At 42.7% G+C, this 17392-nt stretch overlaps 1 protein-coding gene and 1 long non-coding RNA gene across 9 annotated transcripts; one reads left to right on the top strand and one right to left on the bottom strand.

The window, feature by feature from the left end:
• Positions 1-556: 556 nt before the first annotated feature.
• Positions 557-3604, bottom strand: LOC311008791. Of its 8 annotated transcripts, none has more exons than XR_014596561.1 (9): positions 3502-3604; positions 2686-2740; positions 2322-2438; positions 2049-2118; positions 1786-1845; positions 1405-1474; positions 1133-1202; positions 858-927; positions 557-779 (listed from the first exon to the last, which is right to left on the bottom strand). It is a non-coding gene; the product is annotated as an uncharacterized lncRNA (long non-coding RNA). The 8 variants fall into 8 exon arrangements; XR_014596562.1 differs by having other exon boundaries at positions 557-649; XR_014596563.1 differs by lacking the exon at positions 858-927 and having other exon boundaries at positions 557-649.
• Positions 3605-4493: 889 nt separating this feature from the next.
• trim2b (tripartite motif containing 2b) lies at positions 4494-15978 on the top strand. Its single transcript, XM_084002698.1, has 14 exons — positions 4494-4561; positions 9824-10452; positions 11048-11196; positions 11503-11683; positions 11809-12068; positions 12164-12302; positions 12395-12580; positions 12803-12998; positions 13144-13247; positions 13377-13544; positions 13676-13844; positions 14099-14169; positions 14302-14442; positions 14540-15978. The coding sequence occupies exons 2-14, from the start codon at positions 10354-10356 to the stop codon at positions 14690-14692; spliced, it is 2016 nt and encodes a 671-aa protein (XP_083858824.1). The 5' UTR covers positions 4494-4561; positions 9824-10353; the 3' UTR covers positions 14693-15978.
• The last annotated feature ends 1414 nt before the right edge of the window (positions 15979-17392 follow it).

Genomic DNA, 17392 nt, shown 5'->3' with positions numbered 1-17392 from the left:
GACATTACTCTTTATCTGTAACACCATTCATTAATCTATATTGTTTTGGTGTGAGGTGAAAGTGTGTATATATATATATATATATATATATATATATATATATATATATAAATAAAGATACATACATACACATCTATATATGAAAAACAGCACTACAGGTAAGAGGGGGGGAAATGGCAAAGTGCCCTTTAACCCCCCTTAGATGGCATCCCCAGTTATATCATGCACCCATTTAACCACTATGCTAAACAAGTTAATCATCTTTTCTTCCTGTTAAATATTACAAGCACTGATGCAAGCCAATAGTCCGTCTGCAGTTTCTAATGGAGGAACCAGGTTATGCATGTCTCCATTTATTTTTATCTGAATCTGTAGAGTAACTTAATTATGGTCATCCCTCTGTCAATCAAATGGATGCTTTTGTTCCAAAAAATAAATCATCTAAGATTTTCCCCAGGAACTAATTAGCACACGTCAACTGTCACACTAATGCAAGTTCATCATATTTGTATCCATGGAAACACATTTGACATGTACTCAAGAAGAACTATTCAACTTCAGCCGTCAACAGTTGCATCTTTATTTCTTTGTAAACAGGAAGTTGAGTCCTCTGAAGAGGAAGTGATGACGCAGCTCCTCGTCTGTAGACCTGCGGAGACGTAAGGAAAACCAGTGAGTCAACGAGACGAAACGGGTCACGATCACAACAAGAACGCGAGTTCGCTCAGACATCCAAGGAAGGTTTGTGCCGTCTTCGGTCGCTAGACCTCCGGTGGAAACTACGAATGGCAGGAATAAGAGTCATCACAGCGACGAAGGCGTAAATGACTTTACTAAATACGTTTAAACATACACACCTTCCTCACAGGCGATCATCATCTTCATCGGTTCAGTTATTCGACTCCGGACGTGACCGAGACGTTCAACCTGAAAGTGAGACGGAGAAAAAAAGTCAGCTCTGACAAAAAAGACGTTAAAAACATGTTTAAGACTTTAAATGTTCGCTCAGACATCCAAGGAAGGTTTGTGCCGTCTTCGGTCGTTAGACCTCCGGTGGAAACTACGAATGGCAGGAATAAGAGTCATCACAGCGAAGTAAATGACTTAACTAAATACGTTTAAACATACACACCTTCCTCACAGGCGATCATCATCGTCATCGGTTCAGTTATTCGACTCTGGACGTGACCGAGACGTTCACCCTGGAAGTGAGCAGAGACAAAGTCAGCTCTGACAACAAAGACGTTAAAAACACATTAAAGACTTTAAATGTTCGCTCAGACATCCAAGGAAGGTTTGTGCCGTCTTCGGTCGTTAGACCTCCGGTGGAAACTACGAATGGCAGGAATAAGAGTCATCACAGCGAAGTAAATGACTTAACTAAATACGTTTAAACATACACACCTTCCTCACAGGCGATCATCATCGTCATCGGTTCAGTTATTCGACTCCGGACGTGACCGAGACGTTCAACCTGAAAGTGAGCAGAGACAAAGTCAGCTCTGACAACAAAGACGATAAAAACATGTTTAAGACTTTAAATGGTCGCTCAGACATCCAAGGAAGGTTTGTGCCGTCTTCGGTCGTTAGACCTCCGGTGGAAACTACGAATGGCAGGAATAAGAGTCATCACAGCGAACCGGCAAGGATAAGGACGCTAAGTCCCGCCCTTCTAGCCCACTATACGGAACTTAAAGTGTATATTCATGTTTTTTTCAAAATAGTGTATCATGGGGAACACCAGGAAGACTTCGGTTCTCCATTTTCTTTAAAGAGATTACGTACCAGGCGACAAGCAGTCCACCGACCGGCAGAGAGGACGACAACACGGCAGAGACGTCCGACCTGGAAGAAGAGACAAGTTAGCTGTGAAGCTAAAAGACAGAAACGTCGGCACATTCGCTGCTTTCAAGTCGCTCAGACATCCAAGGAAGGTTTGTGCCGTCTTCGGTCGCTAGACCTCCGGTGGAAACTACGAATGGCAGGAATAAGAGTCATCACAGCGACGAAGGCGTAAATAACTATTTAATACGATAAAACATACACACCTTCCTCAGAGGCGATCATCATCATCTTCGGTTTATTTATTTGACTCCGGACGTGACCGAGACGTTCAACCTGAAAGTGAGCAGAGACAAAGTCAGTTCTGACAGCAAAGACGTTAATAACTCATTAAAAAGACGTTTTAACGGTTCGCTCAGACATCCAAGGAAGGTTTGTGCCGTCTTCGGTCGTTAGACCTCCGGTGGAAACTACGAATGGCAGGAATAAGAGTCATCACAGCGAACCGGCTACACAAAAGAAAAAACGGACGGACTAACCAGTCTCCAGGCAGAGCCGCGCCGATGCTTCGGGAGCGTCGGCCATCGCGACGCCGGCGAGCAGCCTCCGTACGGTGGCCCTGAAGGTCATTGTCCCAGCTGGCTGATCCCCGGACCCTGTTGGGACAGTCGTGTTGTTTGAAATTAGCTAAATAATTCAGTAGAAGCTCACTGATAACACTAATTATTAAGAATTCATTGTTTTGTTGCATGAAATAAACGCTCAGACATCCAAGGAAGGATTGGGCCATCTTTGGTCTTTCGACCTCTGGTGGAAACTACGAATGGCAGGAAGAAGCATCATCACAGCGCAGGAAGTTAAAAAAAAAAACTAAATTAAAAGACGATATGTAAATATTCTTACCATGTGTTGACAGCATCCAACAGTTCAGAGGCAACTCAGCTTAAACGTGTGAAACCTGAAATGAGAAAAAAAGTCAAACACCCAAAACGCCTGAAGAAAAACATTTTAATTGAGAACCTTTATTCTTAGTTTTAAATATCCGAGTACCGGTATATTAGACGGTGGAGGAAGTATTCAGATAATTTACTGTAGTTAAAGTACTGCATTGAAAAAGTTCTTTAAGTAGAAGTTTGCAAGTAAAATATCAGCAAAATGTATTTAATCTGCATCTGTTATAACAAACAATAGATCATCACTTATACAATAAAGTAAAGCAGGGTTTATACTACGTTTAGTGTGAGCTAGTCAAAATACAACTAGAAATGAAGTGAAGTACTCAAACGAGAATACAATAAAGTACCGTGAATTTGTATTTGATTCCATCACCGGTACTTTTCTACTAATAGTAGATGTTGACTCGTGCTTTTATTCTGAAACTTTTGTAATCACCACGTGTTCCTGTTGCACGCATGACATGATTTTTTAATAAAAAAAATGTTTATCTCTATTTACAGCCAATATAAATACATTTGGATTAGTTGTATTACTAACGTGAGGGTTTTGTTGTTTATTAGCAGATTTGACGCCGGAAACGAACTAAAAATAGAAGTCGCACGAAAGCGAACTTTTTCAAACCTCATGCTGAATCTACGACCATCCGTTCATTAAACGCACCATCCACGACATAATTACACTCTTCTATACTTCTACGTGTCGCGATCAACAAGTAAAACATTCTATTTTAGGAGCGATGTTTGAATTTAAAGGCGTATTTACCGTAAAAGACTGCCGCTGCGCATTCTTCGGTCTCCTCGGGGGGAAAGCGGCTCTTCTGCAGCTTCCACTTCTTTTTGTAGCGTGATGGCGGCCAGTAGAGCGCGTCACAGCGCATCAGCGCCCCAAGTGGTCTGGAGGGCGAACTGGCCGTTGAAAAGTCTCTCAAATGGGTTTTGCGTAAGAATAAATACATATTTTTCAAGTAATATATATATATATATATATAAATAATATGAATGTTACGAAAAATGTTTAGTCATGCATTATTCTGAAAGTAACTATACTTTAATACTTTTAATAAGAAATTCTAAATATATATTTTTTTCTATCTTCCATTCAACAGTTTTCTATTTACTATTAAGCAGTTTAGCATCATCATGTTTGTAATACATCATTTATAAGTAAGTGGCGTGTACACATGAATAAAAATTAAATAGACAAATAAAGCATGCATAGTCACATGACATCTGAAAAACGAGGAGTTGAAAATAGTTGTATTTAATGTTTACATTACAGTTCAAATCTATGACCTAAATAAAAAAAATAATTGAGTGATATTTTAAAATATATTACAAGTAATTTATTTACAAGTTATTACTGATTAAGTTAATTACATATAAATATATTGTTATATATAGTTATATAATTAACTTAATCAGTTTGAAAGAGTATAAATATTTAGATATTTGATATGATTTGATACAAGACGAGACATTGTGATGAACAGAGAGAGAGAGATAGAGAGAGCCACACTATAATATAACTGTCAGACAGCTGAACCAATCACCTCCCTCCTTTTCTCCCCCCTCTTGCTCCTCATTGGCGGTTGCTGCAGCGAGGTCTGATAGATGCTCCTCCCTCCCCAGCCACTCTCCCTCTTCAGCCTGGTGCTGGTGCTGCTGCAAGCTGCTGGTGTTGCCGTGACGATGACATCCTCCCCCTCCCTCCCACACACACACACACACACACACACACACAGGAGAGGGAGCAAACAAGACGGTATCATGACGCGATGGCTTCAGGCTGGAAAACAGACACACACACTCATCGTCTGAATCTGGTGAGAGCTGCTTTTCTTTTCTGGGGGTTTTGGGTGGGGGGGCAGATGGGCAGATGGGCAGATGGACGGACGGAGGAATGTTTGGGGATGACAGCAGCATCTGTAGCATGGTGAGCTTCCCTGAGAGAGAGAGGGAGGAAATGAGGCTGGACAGCAGAATGAACGAGGATGGAGAACGAATGAATGAACACGGGCACAGACTGTGTGTGTGTGTGTGTGTGGCCTGTACGTACGCCACGTTAGCATCCTGTATGCTAACAGTAACAGGAGGTACGTCAGTGAACAGAAACTGGGCAGATCCACTCTGATTTGTACAGCTGTGGGATGGATTACTGAGCCGGCATATTGTCAAAGAGCCCCAAGGCTCGAGGAGGGCCCTGAGACCAGAACCTCTGTGTGGAGGGTCGATAGTCTCTGGTTGTAAAGTCAGTTAAATGATTACGAAGAGACCCAAAAGGAATACGAAGAGATGCTAAAGGACTACGAAGAGACCCAAAAGGACTACGAAGAGATGCTAAAAGACTACGAAGAGATGCTAAATGACTACGAAGAGACCCAAAAGGACTACGAAGAGATGCTAAAGGACTACGAAGAGACCAAAAGGACTACGAAGAGACCCAAAAGGACTACGAAGAGATGCTAAATGACTACGAAGAGACCCAAAAGGACTACGAAGAGACCTAAAAGGACTACGAAGAGATGCTAAATGATTACGAAGAGACCCAAAAGGAATACGAAGAGATGCTAAAGGACTACGAAGAGACCAAAAGGACTACGAAGAGATGCTAAATGACTACGAAGAGACCCAAAAGGACTACGAAGAGACCTAAAAGGACTACGAAGAGATGCTAACAGACTACGAAGAGACCCAAAAGGACTACGAAGAGACCTAAAAGGACTACGAAGAGATGCTAAAAGACTACGAAGAGACCCAAAAGGACTACGAAGAGATGCTAAAGGACTAAGAAGAGACCCAAAAGGACTACGAAGAGATGCTAAAGGACTACGAAGAGACCCAAAAGGACTACGAAGAGACCCAAAAGGACTACGAAGAGATGCAAAAGGACTACGAAGAGATGCAAAAGGACTACAAAGAGACCCAAAAGGACTACGAAGTGATGCAAAAGGACTACAAAGAGACCCAAAAGGACTACGAAGAGATGCAAAAGGACTACAAAGAGACCCAAAAGGACTACGTAGAGATGCGAAAGGACTACAAAGAGACCCAAAAGGACTACGTAGAGATGCGAAAGGACTACAAAGAGACCCAAAAGGACTACGAAGTGATGCAAAAGGACTACAAAGAGACGCAAAAGGACTACGAAGAGATGCAAAAGGACTACAAAGAGACCCAAAAGGACTACGTAGAGATGCGAAAGGACTACAAAGAGACCCAAAAGGACTACGAAGAGATGCTAAAGGACTACGAAGAGACCCAAAAGGACTACGAAGAGACCTAAAAGGACTACGAAGAGATGCTAAAGGACTACGAAGAGACCCAAAAGGACTACGAAGAGACCTAAAAGGACTACGAAGAGATGCTAAAGGACTACGAAGAGACCCAAAAGGACTACGTAGAGATGCAAAAGGACTACAAAGAGACCCAAAAGGACTACGAAGAGTCTAACCACCTGAGATCTAAAACAATGCAAAATGACCACAGAGAGACACATGAAATTAACACAAAAAGAATGCAAAGAGTGTGTGTGTGTGTGAGTGCAGTAAACTCTTGTTTTTAATTGGACGAGGACGGCAACACATTTGCCCTGAACAAGCAGAGGAGAGAGAGGAGTGTGACCATGAACTTTCCCATGGGAAGATGAAGAGAAAGAGATCAGATTACCTGTGTGTGTGTTTGTGTGTGTGTGTTTGTGTGTGTGTGTGTGTGTGCGTGTGTGTCAAACACTAGACAGACTCACAAGAAACCGGTCTGTCTCCACATTCAACGTTAAAAGCATTTTTAAACGTTTGTTTTTGAACACATTTGTGTTGGCAGCGGAGGCGAGATATGATGCATGTGAGGGTGTGACTCCGTTAATGGCTCCACGAGGGGGACGCTTTGAGAATCCTCTGGGGAACATGAATGTCTGAGCAGACATTGAGTAGCATCCGACTGTTGATATTTGACCAAGCTCTTAGAATAAAGGCGCTAACTAGAACCATATAGGGTTCTTCGGCTTCTCCTCGTAGGATCATCCTTTTATAAAGGTTCCGCCGGGGTCAGAGGGTCTACCTAAAAACCCAACATGAAGGGGTGTATGCCTAGAACCATCTGTGAAAAATTCCAGTCAAAACCCCCTATGATAAGTTCTACAGAGAACCTTATGATGTAATGAAACCTCTCCGGGCGTTCTGTCCAGAATGTTCACACCCTCTAATGGTGCCATCAAAAACCCACCCAAGGGGGTTCGACTGGGAACCATTTGGTATTGCATTGAATTCAACTACCCAGAACCTTTTTATATTCCAATGGTTTCATCTAGGACCCATGCAGGGGGTTCTTCCAGACAACCTTTTCTATTCCAAGGGTTTTGCTTGTTATGAATAACTTTATAGATAAACTAAATTGTGGTTCAAAAGGAGAAGAACACACAAATCAGTGACTCCAAATAACACAAAGAAAGAAAGAGCTCACTTGTCCCTCTTTCTGTGAGTGACAGTTACAAACAGCCACCACAGGGTCACAATGCTGCCACACACACACACACACACACACACACACACACACACACACACACACACACACACACCAGCACCAGCACCACTGTCCCATAATCCTTTGCAGCATTGCACTGCAGAGAATCATTGAATGGAAGTGTGGGGACCAGATCATACGTATTTGCACTAAAGCGTTGAATAAAAACAGAAAATATCAGATGTGTGTGTGTGTGTGTGGCTACTTTAACGTCAGGATTTTGTGTTCTGAACTAGTGCTGGGCGGTATACCGGTTCATACCGAATACCGGTGGTTTTTTTGTTTATGATATGCATTTTTCATATACCCCAATACCGGTGAGTGTGTAGCGTATGAACGTCGGGAACGCAGAGCGGCGGAACGTCGCGCCGCCGGACATTGTTTGAGAGGGGGCTGTTTAGCAGCTGCACCAAACAAGCAGCATGCGAGAGCACAGCCTGTGTTGAGCGTAAGATGCGGTGAAAAAATAGATAAACACGGCGAAAGTTTCTTTTTGCCGAAACTTTCGCCGTGTTTATCCATTTCTTTTTTTCGCCGAAACTTTCGCCGAAAGTTCCGAACGAGCAAGCAATGAAACAGAAGAACTTGTGCCGAAAAGAGGAGCCGTGTCTGTTGTTTGGAAATTCTTCGGCTTTAAAAAATCGACGTCGAACAAACAACAATATTCTGCAAATGCCGTCGGGCTAAAGTTGTAGCCGCTGTTCGCACTGCGGGAGAAGAGACGAGTCAAATGTCACTCAAAGACGCGTTTGCTAGGGGGACTGCCTACGACAAGAAAAGCAAACTGTGGAACTATTTATTTGTTTCAATATTATTTATGGATGTTGCCTTAATCGATGTCCAGTGGATAAAGAAGTCTTCATATTGCAGTTACAGGAGACGTATTGTTTACATTGTGTAGCCAGTTGGTTTACAAAAGATGTTTTTTCAAGTTGCAAAACAATAAAGGGTTCTGTATTTTGACTGCAACAGTCATGCATTCTGATTCCTTCACATCATTAATGCTAGTGTGGACATTAATGTTTTTCTACAATATTCACTCCTTATGACATTAAAATATGTCAGTCCAAGCCAATTTACTGCAGTAATTATTCTCTAAATTATTAGAAAATTAGGTTAACACCCAGTCGTGCTTGAAAAAAAAAATACCGTCAAATACCGTGAAACCGATATCATTTTGAAAAATACCGTGATATACATTTTTGGTCATACCGCCCAGCACTATTCTGAACAGAATATTCCAGGGAGGAGGCGTTAAAACAGGATTATGTACATGATCACAGGCAACTCATTTCCATAATCCCTCCCCTTTATGAATTATTCTCGAGAATATTGAGCTCATATTTTACACACGGATGCAGTAAAAAAAAGAAAATAAATGCAGGGAGACAGTTAACAGTAAACCAGAGCAACACAAAGGAGATGGAGAAGATGGAAAGCAGAGACGTCAGTGAATTCAATTTTAAAATCAAAGCCTAAATATAACAGAATATGAGGAGAAATTATTAACCTTTTGATGGGAAATAATTCTTGGCAAAGTAAAAAAAAAAAAAACCTTCCCAATTATTTTGTTCGTGACTATAAATGTTTGTAACAGAAATTTGTTTTTTTCTTTCTTTGTTTTTAAACAATGTCTGGTTTAAATCTGTTCTTTAAGTAAACTGTATGAATCCCAACAAAAGAAAGAAAATTAAGACAAAAAATACATTATTTACAAAAGTGCACATTATTATCTTTTTGCAAATGTAAGATTTGATTTTGGCCAAAAAAAATGTTAAGTATGTTTTAATATACCTGTCAATATTTTTTATAGTATGTTTTTTTAAAAATCTCAAATGTTTTGATTAGGATGAAATTAGTTTTTGTAATTTCTTTCACTCACCTCACTAATTGTGAATTATTTGTATTAATTAAAATAAATAAATGGATTATTATATGTGATACATCTGAGTTTTGATTAATCGGGTCGGCTGCTTCTGTTTTCGTCTCAACGAAATGGAACAGAGCATACGTACTGTTATATTTAGGATTTTAGGGTAAAAGAGCCAATGACTGCTGCACTTTTACCCCGTTGTGCATCCCTTCCTTGCCCCTCCCCATGCAGTCTGTCACCATGGAAACCCCAGCCTCACTCCCGTCTCCCTCACCATCACTTTGAAGACATTTTGGTGACCTACATTGCTGCTCCTCCTTCAAGCTCTTTATTAGTTTCTTCATTCACTTCCCTCTTACACGCCGCACAGTCTCTGGATCGTACCAATCTGTTCCAGGACCTGCTGCACTTGTTCCTGACTACGGAGCGTACCATCTGGGAGGTGATGAGGGGTGATCTAATGTGCCACCTGGCACCTACATTCCTGTAGTGGTGAAGACAGACCGGGAAGGTTTTATGAGCTTCAGGGGATTTTCCATCTACCTCTATGCAGTCAGAGCTGATACTGTTTCATCGTGAAACTACATTTGAAAATGATTTGACTACCGCGTACATACTCACTTAATAAACTGACATGTTCATCCATGTTCATCTGCTTTTAAACCTAATCCTCATGCTTCTATTTCCCCTCCAGGCTGTCCTTCCTTTGAACCCTCTGTAAATTAAACCAACAAGGTCCCCCCCCCCCCCCCGGACGAGACCTAAAGAGGATTGGACCGGCGCTGTCACACCATTATTCTTCCTCATTTTATTTTTTGGGTATTCAAGAAACTTTTGGATGTCTGGACCCATTTTTTCTTACCCAACCGGAACGTAATGGAATAAACATTGACTCAATTAGGCTCAAATAAAGGATGTCCGACGTTTTGGCCATTCCTTTTTGCAGCAGAGTCATAACTAGATGATTGTACACTAAAATTACCCCAAGAAAATATCAAGACCTACATCTCAACCACAACTCGCAGGAAGGCGGATACATGGGCATGACAATTCATCTGAGTGTATTGCATCGTCCTCCCGCATGCACAATGGAATAAAGTGCAGCTACGAGGAATTTACAGACGGGAGGAAAACCTTGTATCCGAACATCCCGCCTTCCCCTGGCTGCAGCGTGGAACAAGGGGTGTGTTCGGAGGTTCACCCCCACCAAACTGCCGCTCGCAGATGGAGGCCCACCAACACTCCCCAGATACCAGCAGTGAGGAGTGCACCGTCCTGGAGGCGCCGCCTGGCAAAAATGCCTGCCTGCAACATGCAGGGAAGGTAAGGACGCTGGTTTTACCCCCCCCCCCCCCCCCCCCCAAGTTTCATCTGTCACACACATAAAATCTAACTTCTGTTGCTTGAAGCACAAAATTTTATGTTTTATGAACTGAAGTTTGTCAATAACTTTTGGGTTCTAACAGGGCTAAAACCAAGGCCGGAACTCTTGACTGAACCAGACTGGTACCCCTCTTTAGGCCATATTTTTGATTTATTTAATCCTTTACTAACTCTTCCCACCTCTTGTAACATAATGACATGCAAGGATTCAGATTCTTTTGGACAGAGACATTTGAAATTAACCAAAATTTGAACCTGGCTCAAGGTCAAAACTTACGCAAACCAAACATCCCAAGACTCGATGCTTTGCCTGGAACCTGTCGCGTTTGGGTTGGACGTCACGTAAACTCCACATCAACATCAGAATAGAGAATAATCTTCGATACAAAACCAGACCTGTATTTTTGCTTTGCTTCATCCATTACTTGTATTACTATATTAGCTAGCTACACACAGATAAGGAATGTATTTATCTCTACATGTACCGTGTTTTTACCAAATCTCCTTTTTATCCTCCTCGTCTCGTCACATGCAGGTGGCGGAGCTGTACTGTTCGGCCTGCGAGTGTGCGCTGTGTGAGGACTGTGTGCTGGACCACAAGGAGCACCCTAAGGTGCCCCTCAGCCAGGCCCTGGAGCACCACCGCAGCAGCCTGCAGGAGAAGCTGGGGGTCAACCAGAACAGGTAGAGCTCTCTCTGAATGTGGTTAACACACTGATGCACAACTGTGTTCTTGTAATCAGGACACATTTGAATATTGTGTCATTAATACACACATTTCAATTTAAATCCATTATTCCCGAGTTGTTTAAACTCAGATATCTCCTGTGAGGAAGACACTTATTCAGTACTAAGTATCAAAAGTAGAAACAGACATAATGCAGAAAAATGGTCTGGAGAATCTGACATCTGGTGAACAGGCAGGGAAATGCAGAATGATGCATGGAGCATCAAGGACACAGTGGTGAAAATCCCCATTTGTCTCTCCAGACTCCCTCAGATTTCAGACTCCCTGTCCTTCGTGAAGGAGATCCTCCAGCAGCTGACCAATCAGAGAGCTTCCATCGAAGAGGACATCCAGTCGAGCTTCGAGGATCTGCACAAGCAGCTGGATGTCCGGAAGAGCGTTCTGCTGATGGAGCTGGAGGTCACGTACGGACTAAAACAGAAGGTGAACACCCGCTTTCATGTTTGAGAGTTGGTTGTCCGAGTCGAGAACTAATCAAGTAATTGTTCATTTTGAGAGATTTTAGTCACATATAATTTCACTTCATAATTACTGTCTTCTGTCTCCAGGTCCTCCAGGCCCAGGTGGACAACCTCGTCCGGGGAGAGGGGGACATCATGGCCAGCTGCACCCAGACGGAGGAGGCTCTGGCTGGGGAGGCGTGCGTGGCGAGCCTGTCAGCGGAGCTGGAGCTGCAGGAGAGGCTGGGGAAGCTGGCCGACCTTGGTCTGCCATGTCTGCCGGAGGAGAACGACCAGCTGGATCTGCTGATGGAGACAGAAGGGCTGAGGAAGTCCATACACAACCTGGGGACCATCGTCACGACCAGGTGAGACATTCAAGTATTCAGGACCCGTGCTGTAAAAGTATTTTTTGTTGTTGCATTTAACACTACTTGACCATCCTCGTCTTCCTCTCCTGCAGCGCCGTAGCAAGCCAGAGCGAAGCCATGGGCGCTGGCCTGGAGCAGTGCATTGTGGGACATCCTGCTTCAGTTACTATAGTGACAAGAGACAAGTCAGGGGGAGCCTGCAAGAGCGGCAACGCAATCCTTTCAGCTGAGGCAAATCTTTTTACGCCCATACTCAAAATAAAATGTAAATCTGTTGACTATCTGGACACAAGTAACAAATTGTTACCCATTTTTCAATTCAGGTTTTCACCCCAGATGGCAGCATAGTGGACGGTGAGATAGTGGACCACAAGAATGGGACGTATGAGTTTGTGTATACGGTGCCAAAGGAGGGCGACTTTTCATTGGCTCTCCGTCTGTATGACCAGCACATCAAAGGAAGCCCCTTCAAACTGACTATCGGCAGGGTCTTAGAGGCGGAAGTAGAGGTGGGTGGAGGGTTTGTTTGAGTAGTAACATTGCTGTGATAGCTATGTCTTCATTTTCACAACAAGGGTGAATGAACCGAGTTGCTCAGTTTAAATGTCTGCAGGGTCACCTCTGGGTACATCATCAAACTTTTTGCTAACTTGTTAGCATCATAGGAATGCCAAGCTTAGGAAACATTTTTGCAAGTTAACATGCACATTAAGATGTACTGCCATCTCCAGGTGTCCCCCTCAACCACCACAGCCACAAACTCAGCAGCCTATGCCACCCCTTCCACGGGCTCATCTGAGGGGGCAAAGAGACGAGGGAAGTCCCCTGGCCAGAAGAAAAAGGGCTCCAAGAGGGCGAGCAGCGCCCTGGGCACCCCGCGACGCAAGACTCAGAACCCCATCGAGGACGACCTCATCTTCAGGATTGGTGGGACATAACATTTCAGCCATTGATGCTAAAGCAATTATTAAAGCTACAACAAACATTTCATGAGGCTGAAAGGACATTTTTAATCTTGGACTTTCATCTTGGGTTCACTGCTGGCTGCTGCATAATCAATTTTCTTTGACAGGAACAAAGGGGAGAAATAAAGGAGAGTTCACCAACCTTCAAGGAGTGGCTGCGTCTACCACTGGCAGGATACTGATTGCTGACAGCAACAATCAGTGTGTCCAGGTGAAGCATGTTTTGTCTGGTCTTCATTGCTTTAAATGACTGTTTGATGGTTTACACATGTTTTTAAGGTTAAGGGGTACATCAGCATTATTTCTACGATGGTGGTCACAAGTGTATCCCCCACTTCAGATATTCTCCAACGAGGGCGAATTCAAGAGTCGTTTTGGCATGCGGGGGCGGTCACCAGGGCAACTGCAGCGTCCCACTGGCGTGGCCGTGCACCCCAGTGGTGATATCATCATCGCCGACTATGACAACAAGTGGGTCAGCATCTTCTCCAGCGAGGGCAAGTACAAGGTAGGTGCATCGTTGTTGCTTCGATCTGTGAAGGGATGAAGCATTGTAGTTTCTGATGCATAAAAACAAATTGCTGTCTTGTGTTTTTGTTGAATGGTTCTTCCTTGTCGATCATATTTGGCCTCCATTAGGCAAAGCTTGGCTCTGGTAGACTCATGGGGCCAAAGGGCGTGACCGTGGACCAGAACGGTCATGTGATCGTGGTTGACAACAAGGCGTGCACTGTCTTCATCTTCCAGCTGACCGGCAAGCTCATCACCAAGTTCGGTAGTCGAGGCAACGGTGACAAACAATTTGCAGGTAGTTTTTTGTTCCAAACTGTCTTGAAATTAAGGAAATGGTCTCACACAAGTGGCTTGAAGTGGCCGAGATACCTTTTTGAAGTGCAAAGGCTTTAAACTGAGGCCATTTATATAAATGAGGCCATTTAAACGGCAGGTTGGCAGGTCAAGTGTGCGTTGGTGCCGAATTACTTATATAAAATTACAGTGTCAGTTGAAGTGTCGGCAGAAGCACTGATCGCAGTGTGCTTTTGTTGTTTCTTTGTCTTGAAGGTCCACACTTTGCAGCAGTGAATAATAACAATGAGATCATTGTGACCGACTTCCATAACCATTCTGTCAAGGTAACAACTGACTGAACATTACATTAATACATAGTTCCATTTACCTGTTGGCTGTGGCTGCTGAAGTACACTTCATCTAGGGCATTAAGCAGACACTTGTCACCATGGAATCTTCTCTTTTGTCCCGGTCAGGTTTTCACCCCCGAGGGGGAGCTGGTGTTGAAATTTGGCTCTAACGGTGAGGGAAACGGCCAGTTCAACGCTCCCACTGGTGTAGCTGTGGATGTCAACGGAAACATCATCGTAGCTGACTGGGGCAACAGCAGAATTCAGGTACGGGACTGTGCAGCACTCGTCTGCCTGTGTTGACAACAAGCACCCTTTTCTTGGGGAGTTTTGCGACAATCAGATCAAACGTTCTCTCTTCCAGGTGTTTGACGGCAGCGGCTCCTTCCTGTCCTACATCAACACATCGGCGGACCCCTTGTACGGACCCCAAGGTCTAGCTCTGACCTCCGATGGACACGTGGTCGTAGCGGACTCTGGAAACCACTGCTTCAAAGTCTACCGCTACCTGCAATGATGGAGGCTTGGATGGAGCACTAAAGTGAAGGAAGGAAAGAAGGATGGAGGGAGCAGTTGTTGGAGAACATTCTAGGACAAATTCTGAGAATTATTGCATGAACCTCGACTCCTGCAATGATGCAAGGAAGGATGGACAAAAAAGAGGGGGGGGGGGGGGGGGGGGGGGCAAAGAAGGATTAGCCATCATTACATCATAAGACCACAATGAAACTATGATTTAGTCTTGACATGATTTGGATAAAGCATCAAAAAAATGAAACCGTGGATGGCAGAGAATGGTGGGATAACAGATTGGCCTTCGAACTACGGCCCCTTAAAGTCTAAAGAAGGAAGAGGATTGTGGCAGATGAGGGGGGATGGAATCACGGTGGATTAATAGGATTTGAGAGATGTCACAGAACAGGGGCTGGAGTAAAAACAAGTTATCCAACGACTAATTAATGATGTCAGACTCCAGAGGCCCCCCTTTCTCCCAGTTTGGTATCGACGGCAAAATGGAGGCATGAATAGGGAAAAAAAGACCCTTAAAAATGAAGGAATAACAAATAAAGGTATTTGGAAACCGCCACATCCTAAACCCACGATGGAGTGAGTGATGGATTAAAGGGATCGGAGACATATCAAAGGCGTGAGTGTATAAATAAAGGCTGATGTCTGGGAGAGAATGGATTGGATTCGTTTTCCAATCTTCTGCCTTCTTTTGTTATATGTGGAAGGAGAAAATAATGGCCAGTGGGCTCAAGGAGGTCCATGTCTTGGTTTGACATAATTTGTTACTTACTGCAGATTTCCTGTAAAGCTTTAAAAACCAAGGTATCACTTAAAAAGGGCGTCCACACCCAGCCAAATTAACATTGACTATATTGTTGAATGAAGAAATATTAGACCAAGCCATGGACCACTTTTAGACCTGTTGTCAATTGTTTGTCCATTGTCTGAATAAGGAATGTTTATTTAATTTATTGCCATATGCTAGTATTTTTAAACCTCTTAGGCAATAGATCCAACGTGAGAAATGTCTGCTTGACTCTGATTGTCCGGATGGTTTTGATTCGATTGTTTGACTGACACAGTAGCATCGTCTTATCTATGCTTGGTTTCAAATATATTTTTTCCTGAGAGATTGTCGCAAGGAGATAAAAAAGGTCTATAAATCTATCCTATATATTTGTGAGAATACCTTTAATAATGTCATCTAAAATGTGCAAATTAGTAACACGTTTGGATTTTTTTTCTTCTTTTTTTACAAATGCCTGTTTCTGCTCGCCGTCTCTGCGGGGGGACCCCGAATTCTAGAATGTTGCAGAGTATTCTAGAATGCTCCGAGGATTCCAAAAAATGCTGCCGCTGGCCTCGTACAATACCACGTGTTCCGCCATCGCCCATAAAACAAACGCCTCCGTATTCTAGAAGCATGCCTCTGTGTTACGTGATTGCTGACATCAAACCTACTACTATGGATTTCAACAGTAAGCTGCCAGTTGTCACACACACACACACACACTTAAGAAGATTTACAGAAATGTTAAAAAAGTAACAATAGGAATACAAAGCATTTAAATAAAGGCAAGAGAAGCATTTAAGTTACTCACATCAGCACTCACTAACGCAGATTTAACCTTCATTGTTAGAAAACATCTTTGGCTGACGGATGCTTGTGGTAGAGGAATTGCCGTCCGATCGATGAAATAGCAAACTTAATGTAAGTTATTACTTCTATTTATTTATTTATCTATTTATTTATCTATTTCATCATTTTAATCTTTATATCCTGCCATTTGATTGTGTTCCACCATGTGCATTGAAACTCTTAAGTGCCCATTATATTCCTTCATTTTTGTACGTTTTGTCTTTTATGTTGAATCAAAATATGATTGTTGGTATTTCATACATTTTATACTGACTGCTCTGAGTGGACAAATCTACGTTTCAAGTTTTGTTCTCTTATTTTGTCATATGAAAGTCATTATGCTGTCGGGGGAGGGGGATAATTAAGTTAAGCACAAAGCTAATACATTAGCTTTAGCTAAGAATACAGTCAAGTACAATGACTGAGCTGATAAACCATGAGTTTAATTTTCGCAGCTACCGTAGTTATAAGTTAACTCAACACGTTTTGGCTGTTTGTAGCCTTTGGTTTCAATGCTGAATGCTAACAATGCCCTCTTTTACAGCTAGCCAAAACAAAAAACAGTGTGCATGTTTGAATAAAAAATGAAGGTTTAAAATGAAAGTCGTCAAAGTCCCAAAAAGGAGCTCATGGCTGCCAACATGACGGGGAGTCGGGAGAAGACTTATGGACTTTGTTGGCTCCATCGATTGTTTAAACAAAATCAGCGTGCGGTTCTTAAAGTAATCTGGGCCTTGTTTGATGGACATTCAGCCTTAATGTCAGTAATATATAAATAAATATATGAATGTTGTTTCAAAGTTGATACAATGGAATTGCCTTCTCAGTAATCTTGATTTAAAATGTACTGCAAACATCAGTAAAAGATGGTCAATCACAAAAAACTGCTTTGTTATTACAAATATATTTAAAAAAACGTGACTTGGGTGTGTATCATTGACAGATTGCTCCATGAGATCAACAACATTGTGCATCAATTTTTTTCTCTAATGCATATGCAGTGTTTTGGAAGTCCTGGTTTCTTACAGTGTCACTTGCCTGCTCTCTCTCTCTCTGTATTTAATACCT

Source organism: Eutrigla gurnardus (assembly GCF_963514095.1).
Source record: "Eutrigla gurnardus genome assembly, chromosome: 23".
Lineage (NCBI taxonomy): Eukaryota > Metazoa > Chordata > Actinopteri > Perciformes > Triglidae > Eutrigla > Eutrigla gurnardus.
Note: the sequence above shows the minus strand (reverse complement) of the source record. Positions and strands in the feature narration are given on the sequence as shown.